The 11,537-nt window shown below is 39.6% G+C and overlaps 1 protein-coding gene across 4 annotated transcripts in view; it reads right to left on the bottom strand.

Annotated features, from left to right (window-relative positions):
- The window catches only part of VGLL4 (vestigial like family member 4), a 179,760-nt gene that overhangs the window by 30,134 nt on the left and 138,089 nt on the right, over positions 1–11,537 (bottom strand). The window contains exon 1 of one of the 4 annotated variants that reach the window (XM_006033383.3): positions 3,837–3,924. The exons of the other annotated variants lie outside the window; for them this stretch is intronic. Coding sequence (XP_006033445.1) covers positions 3,837–3,850 — 14 coding nt within the window. The 5' untranslated portion in view covers positions 3,851–3,924. Of the gene's footprint in view, positions 1–3,836; positions 3,925–11,537 lie in introns of those variants that run through there. 4 annotated transcript variants of the gene reach the window in all.

The raw sequence follows: 11,537 nt of genomic DNA on the forward strand, positions 1-11,537 counted from the left end.
GAGGGAAAGCTTGCTTGTGGCCACCGCCGCTGCCACCCACCATGCTGCGCTGCCGCCTCTCTGCATGTGGCCGCCACCAACCCAACCGCCACTGCGCATGCCGCCAGAAACCCTGTGCCCTCAAGTAACCAAAATTTTTACATTACCGACACCCCCCATTCCCCACTCGTGCCGGATATCAGGGATTTTACTGTATCTTTATTCATTGAAACAAACAGCTCATTAGCTGTTCACAGTTATAATCCTGGATTGCAGATTTGCATGTATGCTACATCCTCTAAGAAAACAGTTTCATAACAAAAACAAGAAAGGCAAATAATTTATTAAATGCAATAAAAACAGGTGGGATTATAGCAACTACAAAAACACGTCTCAGACAATGGGCGAGGAGCACAGATATACGAAGAAGACTATATTTTAGTGCTTGTCACTCCCACAATGTACCGCACAAAGCACTTGACTGCGGGTTTCCACCACACAGATCGCATAAGAGTGAATTTACCTCACATATAACTAACTTTTGGTATAAAAACGGTCATCGCATAAGAGCAAATTCGCACATACAGAACCCACATAAAGCGAAGGAAACCTGATTCTAATAAATTTAGCTCACTTTCTGATCTTTCCTAGACAGTGTCATGACACTCACTGTCTAGTACAGTGGTACCCAACTTTCACTGGCCCATAGGCACCAGCATAGAGCAAGTAGCATGCAGAGACCATGATCATACTTTACGCCAAGGGTCAGCAATCCCCAGCACGCGTGCTGAGCATGGCACGCAAGGCCATTTTTCTCGGCACACCACTGCCAGCCCAGGCTCTAAGCAGCTGCTGCCAGCCACAGAGCCCAGGTTGCTCCTAGCAGGCGGCCGGGAGGCTGAAAACAGCTGCTCCGGGCTCTGGCACGTCAGCACTCTGGTACCTTCCAAGGTAGACACTGGTTTGTTTGGCACTCCGGCCAAAAAACGTTGCCTACCCCTGCTTTATGCTCTCTGTCAACTTGTACTGTAGAGGTGGAGGCCTACTTTTAAATTAATTTCCTGTAGCCACAAGTAACATTTGAGGGTCTTGCAGACAGCTGGTTGCCCAGGCGCCCTGAGTTGGAGATCACTGTTCTAGGATTTACATGTATACATGAAAAACTGCACCAAAACTCAATTTCAGGTACAATTTCAAGTACCTGTAGCCTTAAAGTTTAGTCAGATTACCTCAGGATGGAAGCTAAAGCTTGACCACAACTTTCATCTCTCTGAACAGGAGCTTTCAAGAAGCAATAGCAATTCATGATCAGATCTTATACCAGTCTCTGGTCAAGTAAAAGGAAAAGGGGAACTTCCTGATCATGTGTCCAGGAACTCTGCACTTCTGGTTTCCCTGGTCTAATGTGATAGGGAACAGTCTGCAAGAAGGGCCACCTATATTACAAAGAAAAGGGGGAACTTGAGTTTGACCCCTGTCCACAGCTTTAAATTGCTGTTCAAAGGACAGTAACCTCTCTAGTTTTGCTCTATATTTTGCTCTAGTTTGCTATATATTTATAAAGCAAACAAGTAAAAAAAAAAAGCACTTTTTGCAAATTGGAAAGGCCCAAAATTGCAAACCAGGACTTCAACTTTTAAAGTAATCAGAAATAAATAAGACAAGGATCTGACATGAAAGTATGCTGTATCTTTAAAGAAGACATGCTAACTGCATTATCTTGAATATTATAGGAGACTTATTTTAAAAAAATAGTTAATAATAAGTATATTCAAACAGAATTTCTCCCTTTGAAAACCAATATAAATCACCAGAGACATTAAATTCAGTCATGTGTTAACTGGAGGAGACTGGACACTCAGAGACGGATTCCATTTTTGGGTCAGAGGCAAACTATATTAACAGTCACCATTATATATAGATGCCAAAGGCTTCTGAATAGATGCTTTTAGGAGTTGATTAATTTTGTCTAAGAGGGTAAAATTAGAGGCAGGGCACTAGCTGGTAAAATGGTTGTCGCCCAGTGACAGCTTCTTGAACACAAGCCAAACTACTGCATGACAGAATGTCATCTCTGAAGTCAAGTCACTTCCCCTTTATGCCTCAGCCACCTCATGTATGAAATGAGAGTAATACCTCCCCTCTAAGGTACATGATGAGTTTTTAAACAACATTCATGTTTAAGGAACTGAATCACTAGCAAGGCGATTCCCCGCAAATCCTAGTCTCTCCCATATTTCCTGGAGCATCAAGGCTACATCATCAGGCCAGCATGATTAAAAGAAAATGACAGAATGGTCACAATACTCAAACAGATGTAGCCACACTGGCCTTGGACTGACAGTCTTGTATTTAGCACTCTTCTGGCATAGTAGCAAAGGATGTCTCAGCTTCACAACACTTGTCTCATTATGGAAATTTTTTCTTTAAGATGGTTGGTCAGATAAAGCAAAACCAGTATTTCTTTAAAATGAAAATGTTATGTTAATTGCTTGCTTTTAATGCACATGAATAGTTAATTTATATGAATGCTAAAAAACAGTTTTGACTGGAAATTTGCAAGAGTACAATTCAGGAAGCTGCATTCCTTATCACTGCTGATAGTAAACCAAACAAGAAATGAGCCATGCCCATAAAGTTCCCACATAAGCTACAGACGCAGTTTCTGTAGACAATGACTTCAAGGATTGGATTTTGGCAGGACATGCGAATCAACCTCAATTCATCCATAATATTTGATGGTATTTTTATTAACAGTAATTCTATATCCATACCACATGAAAGAGCAAATTAAGTAATAATTAGCACATTCTTTTCTTGTCCTGAGATATTTGCAAGATAGTTAAATGAAAGTCTTTTTCATGGGTCACAGAATTTATCATATACTCTCTATTTTTTTTTTTTTTTAATTATAGGTACTCTGCACTCCAGTCCCAAGCCAATACAATGAAATAGGCAAGTGAACTCCAATTCCTCCACATATCAGCATGTATAATAAGCAAACAAATGAAGTAAGCAGGCAGGCATGTAAAATTTTTGTACATACATTCATTTCTACTCAATTTTTTAAACTACATTATATATGAATGAGAAGTCTGACAGAGGCATCTCAGTCACAGAGCTCATTTAAAGCTTGGTAGTTACAGAGATAATATAAAGGATTTTTTAATTCCTATCAAATAGCATTGATAGCATCTCTCTAATTTATTATAAATTGAGGCAGCTACAAAGAACAGAGGATTCAAGCAAAATTTCCACTGAGGGAAGTGGTCAAATAACTGAGGTCAGAACCTTCAGACTTCAATTGCAGCAAAGTCCTTTTATTTCCCTTGTAATTTTCTTTAAGGATAAAAACTAAACTTAAACATACCCACCCCCTTTGGAGGAAATCCTGCCAGAAGAATAGCTCAAAGGAAAAGCACACAGCACTCCTAACTCAGCAATTGCTTTCAAATAAATATGCAAACAGGTCTGTGGATGGTCACATGATAAACGCTGGTAGCCCTTAATGTGTCAGACTTCACCTGAAACTGTTACTTAAATTAATTAAGGGAAAAATAGCCTCAGAGTATATTAATCCTTACAGTGCAAACTGGACTAATTATTAACAGTTGAAAGCTGCAGTTACTGTTGTGGCCTCTCTGTAAAACAAACTCCAGTGTTAGGAACATGGATCTGATGTACAGTTAAGAAGGAAGTCACTTCTGCCCCTCCGGAGCAACTCATCGACTCTGGACCTCTGCACAGCACTTGCTGCCTCACTGTTTAAATTAACTGCAGCTGAAAATATGGGGTTGCCATCTGGTTTGAAAAAGCAAGGTTCAGGGAATAAAATGAAAGGGTTTTTTGGTACTAACCTCACTTTAATCATTGCCAAAGACCATGAAGACAGCCCAGCGTCCTCCCACAAGAAAGCCTTGGGCCTCACAAACTTGGCAAGCAGTCTCCCACACAAAACGCTGGGCAGGCACAAGCCTTGTCAAAATAAGAGTCCTTTGAAAAACCATGTTGCAAGAACATAGGTCTGCCCACGGGATGAAAATAAAGCTTTCCCTGCACAGTTTGTGAAGAAAGTTTAACACACTCCTAGAGGATTTATTTGTAATTATGATCTTGCAGATTTAAATGCATTGCTATACATGTATTTCATAGGAAAACTATTTTTTTTAATTTTACTAGGCAGTAGGTTTTGTTTAAACATATTTAACTTCTGCATCTCTTTTCATTTTTTATTTTTATTTTAAAGTCATACAAAGGATAGGAAGCTCTCTAGTGAAGTTCACTGTAGGAATCCTCCTGGCTTCTGAAGAAACAAAGTAGCAGACTTCACAGCATTATTATACAGGAAGCCAGCTCTCAAGTTTCTAAAGGGTGGCCAGAAAAGACACGCAAAAATCTGTCTGTCTACGCTTTCCTCTCAAAGTTAATGTTCTTTGAAAAATATCAAAAAGATGATTACCAGTGCTAGAAGTAGTACATTAAATGACGTGTTTATTGATTTTTCCATGTTAATTTTTGAGTGACTGGTTTCAAAGCAGGTACCAAAAGTGAGGAAGAAAAGTGTCTCTTTCTGGAGAAGGTTGAAAGTGTTTCTGAGTAGGAAAGCTAGCCCATCTTAAAAAGAGCCAAAGTAACATCTTTCACCTTTTAGCACTAAAAAATAACACCATTTATTGGGAGTCAGCACTCAGCAATTTTGCATGAATGAGTTAAAGCAAGTTAGCATGTTTTTGCAGATTACAGTATGAGAAAAAATGAAAGGAGATTGTCCAGTCCTGCATTTTTAGTTTGGGGAGAAAAATTTACTTATTCAGCCAGAAGTTAGTGTAAGGCTTTATTCCAAATTCTGCCCTTACAGAATCACTGTCTATAGCAACTGTGTCCATAACATTCCAATTCTCAAGAGTGCAACTTTCTAGTAAATGGTACATCTGTCAAACTGAAAGAAACATCTGGAATAAAGGTTAAAAGAATTGAAGTGGGTTTAAAACTTTTGTTTCCATATATTAAAACAGTATGCTTTTAAATGAGTTTATTTCCTTGCCTCTTGCTTGGATCTGGTTGGTATCTGCCATGCTAAATTTCACTCCACTGTAAATATACACAAAAACCTGTTCAATGTAAAATGATCCATTTTGTGAAAAGGAATAAGTCTTCTGAATAAGACGGCCTAATGCAAGAGCTCTGTTCCTAGGTGCTTTAGATTTCCATGTGACCTAGAACAAGTCACTTCAGGCAGAACTCTGTTTCACCTAGTGGATGCTCAAAAGGCAGCCTGTAACCAACTCCTGAATTAACTGACTAAAGATACAACTGATTCTGTTATCCCCTTTGCACATAGAAGTACAACCATTAGAGGAATAGGATTGCCTTCCAGGGATGTTCAAACATCACCCTATTTGTGTGCCCAGAAGGGCTATGCATAGATGTCACATTTGTCCCAGGAGAAACCATTTTCTCCCAGGACAAAGTGCTAGTTCAGATATCCATGCCTGTTGTCTCAGGACAAACCCTAAAAAAGATTAACAGGCTAGCAAGTGCCAGTAGTTTGCCTGGAGACGTCACAAAATGCGTCTGAATGGTTGTCCCAGGATTGCATCATTGAATCAATGGCAGAAAACACCAAAGCATTCAGCTGCTCACTAAACCCTGACTGAAATGTGTGTATACCTCAATTGCAGGACTTTTCTACTCTGGGACAATCACAGGCACAATAGGTTATGTGATAAATGCAATGTCTATTCCTAGCCAAGGTGTAACAGAATTGTCTATACATGTTAGGCAACTCAAGAGTTGATTGAAAGCTGCAGTATGATGCCTGCATTCATATAACTGTACAGTATGAATACTACTTCCCTACTTTACAAGGCTGCTGTAAAACTTAAGGCTCAAATGTCTATAGAATTTGTATTCCTCTAATGGGAGCACGACAGGAATGGAAAGTATTAAATAGCACACTTCTGGAGCTGGTTAGCAAAACCATTTTGCTTAAAAGTACAGAGCTGACTAATAACTATTTATTGTATCACTAACTAAACACATATCCAAGGTTTGAAAAAGAGTAGGTATTTTTGTTTAGCATGGATGACAAAAAATGCACCAAATTCTGGTCCCATCAGGAAAGCATGCAGTTCAGCAACAACTCAAAACACGTGCTTGAAATTAAGTATGTACTTAATTGGCTCTCAGAACCAGGGTGGACTTAAACATGCTCCTTAATGTTTACCTACTTCAAAAGCACCTTCACACCAGGAAGATGTGAAGCCTATACCTGAAGAAGGGTATTTTGTGCATGAAAGCTTGACTAACCATTCAGTAACCAATAAAACCTATCACCAAAAATTCCTGTTTACACCAGGAAACCTTCCACTGCAGATACCTAAAAGCAAAACAGAAGGGAACCTGGTTGTTCAGGTATCGGCAACCCCCTCCTCCCCAAAATCCTCCATAGTGATTTAAAGTACTTTTAAATGCTGCTTTATGTTTGGAAGTACAACTAAACAGAACCTGGAGTTCAAAGTTAGGGCCATTTATAGGACTCCCCAGGCCACCCTCAACCCCATGATAACCCTTTTTAACTCATCCCTAAAGAGACCTTGCAGCTGTGACTTAATCTCCTTCAAAAGAATATGGACATGACTCTTTGATGTACACCAAAACTGCTTTCTCTGAATGGCTAGGGATTGCGAGAGAACAAGATGAAGTGCTTCACTCTACGAGAAGCACGTGTTTGGAGTATCTAGCACTTAATTGGTCTTTGGAACTCAAGATCACACTTGAATCCCTTCCTTTCCATCATTGCCAGGTAACCTTGCTGAACAAATCATGACATCTGCAGTCCAATATATTTTGAAAACAGCTGGAAAGTGGCAAATACGCCAATCTAAATGATTTGCTGTGAGGACTCTACACAGCAGAAAAGACTCAAGATTTGGATAGTATGAAACCTGCAAAGTGTGACAGCATCTTGGAAACTCAACTGAGGGAACCCAACCTAGCTGTATGAATAATATATACCACAATCCTAGCAAGAACAGAGAAACAGCCCACACTCCGAAATTACTTATTTTGTTTGGTTCAGTATCAAAACAAACATCACTTTACAAGGTATTTTCATATGTATAATATAAGGACAAAGATCTTTGTCTTGTATTATGATAATAACCCAATTCTTATGCTACACAGATCAAGAGATTAACCCTCAAACTTGTACAGCTGCAATTTGTTGCCACAGAAGTATGATATTATCATATGCACATTTATTTCCACAGCTATCCTAATCTTACAAAACAGTGGATTGTGTCTCAAAGATAGAGACAAAAACATAATATGTACATTAATTTAATTTTTGTCAAGTTACAAAAGAAAAATGTTACATTTCAACCTGGAGCAGCATGCAGGGAAACAGAAAATGCTAGTGTCTTTCCAATGTGCTTTAAGATGGCAAGAATCACGAACATCTTTAAAAGTAGAAACAAAGCCAAGAAAATACCAACACCCATCATCATCATCTTCATTTTAACACTAAATATACTGTTTTGACATTACAGTGTGCTAAGAAAACAATACAATCACTACATTGCAATGATTTCCACCAACACTAAAGACCCAGCCATAGCTGCTCCCTTACTGCAAATACATACCTACACTAAAGAACCAGCCATAGCTGCTCCCTTACTGCAAATACAGTTAAGAGTTATATACCTGCTAGTTCCTAGTAACAAGACAAGTAAAAACACATTAATGTCACTTAGCTCTTGGTGCCCTTGGCATTTACTCATTCTGTTACTTAGCAAAGAAAATGTCATGTTAAGAATCTGTTATCAGGCTTCCCAGTCCCCAGCAAGGACTCTTAAGGCAGAAATGATGCCTGCTGGGAAAAGGCTGATGTCAGCTCTTAAGAGCTCTCTGCAAGGATAAGGAGGCCTTTGTTTTCAGTTGAACTGTGAAAATGAGAAAATGCCTCTAGCCTGACAAACAAAAAACCCACACAACATAGGTCAGGTCTGAGACCTTTACTTAAAGGTACAACACTTCATTAGCGTTACACTTGCATCACAACACCCAGATACACATAATATTAAACAGAAGCTGCCATAAAAAAACCAAATAGGTCACAGAAATGTAATATAAAGGCTCCTACTTTAACACAAAGTCTGTATACCTCCCCAGCCAAACAGATTTATGTACAGCACTTACAGCTCCTACATAAATCAAGGTCCTAAGAACTGTTCCGTAAATCACGGGGAATTTACTCAAATTGTATAAGAAAATAGTAATATGTTCTTTGCTTAAAATAACATGCTTCCCTGAACTGTTTAAAAACAAAGACCAGCGTAAAGCATATTTTAGTCTGGCTAGGATTATACAGTAAAAGCTCCGTTAACTGGCACCTTACAAGCTGGCATGTTCTATTAACTGGCATGCCAGCTTGTAAGGTACAGTGAAACCAGAAGTGCCCATGGCCCAGGGCATAGCAAGCTGCACGGGACCCGCCTCCCTGTCCCTCAGGGCCCGCAGGAAGGTCGGTGATGTGGTGGGAGAGTTAGCAATGCTGCAGGAGGGGCAGCAATGCCTCGGACACGGTGGGAGAAGTGGCAGCCCGAACAGGAAAAGACGCCTGTTCGGGCCTCTCAATTAACCGGCATAATTTTGTTATCCGGCACCCTTCATTCCCCATCGGTGCCAGATAACAAAGCTTTTATTGTAATATGCACAAGTCAATAATGCTTTTTAAAAGTAACATATTTGAGATACTTAAAAAAGGGAAAAGTAAAACAAATTCTAAATGGATCTATACTTGTTGCATGTAATAGAAAAAGTGGTGGGATGCTGGTGAAAGAAAATTATTTTCCTTTTGACTTTATTTGTTAATGTTAGACAAATACGTTTTTTAACAGAGAACCTCAAACTTTGCTTTTTAGACTAAAATTAATCAGCATAGGCATATGAATCTTAAAGATTCACCTGGAAGGCCCAAAACTGATTCCAAAACAAATTATCACTTTCTATCAATTTCTTGAGTTTCTATCAACTTCTTCTGTAGTTCCAAAATCTTCAGGTGGATTCATTCACATCCCGTTTGGTGTCTGGTGATAGGAAAATGCTATAGCACTCAGACTTAGGGTTTAAGTCAAACTACTAGAAAAGGTTTTACCATTTATAACCTACACTATAAAGGTGCAGATATAATCCTGTTTAATCAAATTTCACAGGTACAATATGATCTTTTTGCACACCTACTTCGTGATTTCAGAGAGCTAACAAAGGAGACAGACAAAAAGGCACAAAAGACTGATAAGGATTTCCATTTCCAAATAAAGCCGTTCCAAGATGGGACAAGGGCTATAACATGCATCCACTGACTGTTCATGGTAGCTACACCTGATGGGATTATTTCTTAAAAGAGAGTGGCAGTGTTTTATCGCTACTAACTCCCCACTCATCGTCAGTGAGTTCTGCCAGAGGAAAGGGGCTGCAATTTGCTACAGGACAGGCTTTAGAGAAGCCTCCTTTTTGTAGTCTGTCTGCCTGCCTTGAGACTATAAAATCTGAATTACTGCATCATGGGCCCTAGTGATGCCACTTCCTACACTAGAGCTGTATGCTTTTAGACTAGTCATCAGAAGGGGCCCACAATCCAGGTTCTAATGGCAGGAGCCTGGATGTGGATCAAGCCAAGTCTGTAGTCCTACATAACACCACATCGAAGTAGTAGAATAAGTGTCTATTTGGGCACAGAAAATGTCACTCGTTTTCCCTAATTCCAATAAGTACTTCTCTCTCAAAAATGTTCCAACAGACCTGCAAACAACTGAAATGTTATGATCCTCTTGTTCATATGGAAAAGCATTAATCTAATATTCAAAGGGCAGCAAAAGTATCTAAACCTGAATTGTTTTTTTCTAAATGAAAGGTTGCCAAACTATCTTTTCTAGCTCCTCCAAGCTGATGTTACTGTCAATAATACTCTGCACAATACTTCTTTCCTCAAATTTACTGTGATTCCTTTAGTGGTAAAGGAAATGAACTTCAGTTGCAGATGTTTAATGTTTTTTTTAGTCATAAATTTTTGTAACATTTTACAAAACCTTGGATAATGCACTTACCATATTTACTCAAGATGACTTGCCCCCCGCCCTGGTCAACATGGGGGAAAAACAAGTCTCATCTTGGATTCAAGTACCAGTGTGACGTGACATGGTCTTGGGGCTGGAACTGGAGCTGGCACTGCTGCTTGGAGTCAGCAGCAGAGCACTGAGTGCAGGTCAGGGTCCTGGGTTAGGGTCCAGGAAAGGGTAGCAACAGAAGTCAGAGATCAGGTGGGGGACGAGGTAGCACCACACTTCAGGATCAGATGGGGGATCAAGTAGCAGCGCAGGTCAGCATTTGGGTGGGGGACTGGAGCAGCAGGTACAGGTCAGGGGATGGGGCAGTAGCACATCCCGCAACCCACACTGCTGCCCAATCCTCCCTCCTTATGCACCTTGCTGAATCCCCTGACCTATGCTGCTGCCTGATGCTCTGCCTGAACACAGCAGCATCAGCAGTGCACGCTGCCATGCTACACCCCACCGCATTGCTTCCCTGTCCCCTGACCTGTGCTGCTTCACCATCCCCCTGGCATGCTGCTGAATGGGCAGCAGCACAGATCAGAGGATATGGCCACAGGTCAAGCGACTGGGTTAAAGGCAGGTGGCAGGGGTGCAGATAGGGGCGAGGAGGAAGGGGCAAATGGCAGGACAGCAAGATGCAGAGGTCAAGCTGGGAACAATTTTAAGGTGATTCTCCAATATTTAAATTCTGTACATGGAAAAATTAAGACAAATGTATTATTTTCCACGTAAAAAATTTAATTAGTACAGGGTCATCTTAAATTTGAAGTCATCTTGAATGCAGGTTAATACTACTAACGCAAGAACATAAATAATTAGGAAAGAAGAAAAACCTGAAAATCATTTGAGAACATTTTCGCTTAATAATGCAAAATTCAAGGAGTGTTTGTTAACTGAGACATCTAAAATGTTTGCGGTTTTGCCACCTTTGGTCTGTATAGTATAATAGCTGTATAATAGCTGTATAATAGCTACAGCTATTTTCAAAATAAAAATAAAATGAAAATTGTAGAATACATGCTAATCTAGGTAGTTTTCCTGAACTAGAGGCACTTCTTAAAATAAATGACTTGATTTAAACTTTTGGGACCAGAAGGCAAGCAATCCTGCTACCTCTACGAGTCCACTGGAAAAATCATTTGCTAGATAAAGTTATTTTACATAGAAAAACAAGATCAGGTATTAAGTCACTTTTAAGAGCTAAAAGATTCTATGTACTTCACCTTCTGGTTTCCAAAGTTCTAGGTTTGAAGCCAATTTAGGTTGTATGTGACTTGGGCAGTACAAACTCCATCTTTTTATGGTCTCCACTGTGTAAAGTGGCACTAATATATATATATATATATATATATATATATATAAAAAGCAACAGCTCTGGTGTAGTACATGGACTGGATCGTGACCATCCATCATTTATGTGTACATAAAGAATAAAATGCAAGA

The sequence above is a fragment of the Alligator sinensis genome, unplaced genomic scaffold (genome assembly GCF_000455745.1).
Source record: "Alligator sinensis unplaced genomic scaffold, ASM45574v1 scaffold1224_1, whole genome shotgun sequence".
Classification (NCBI taxonomy): domain Eukaryota; kingdom Metazoa; phylum Chordata; order Crocodylia; family Alligatoridae; genus Alligator; species Alligator sinensis.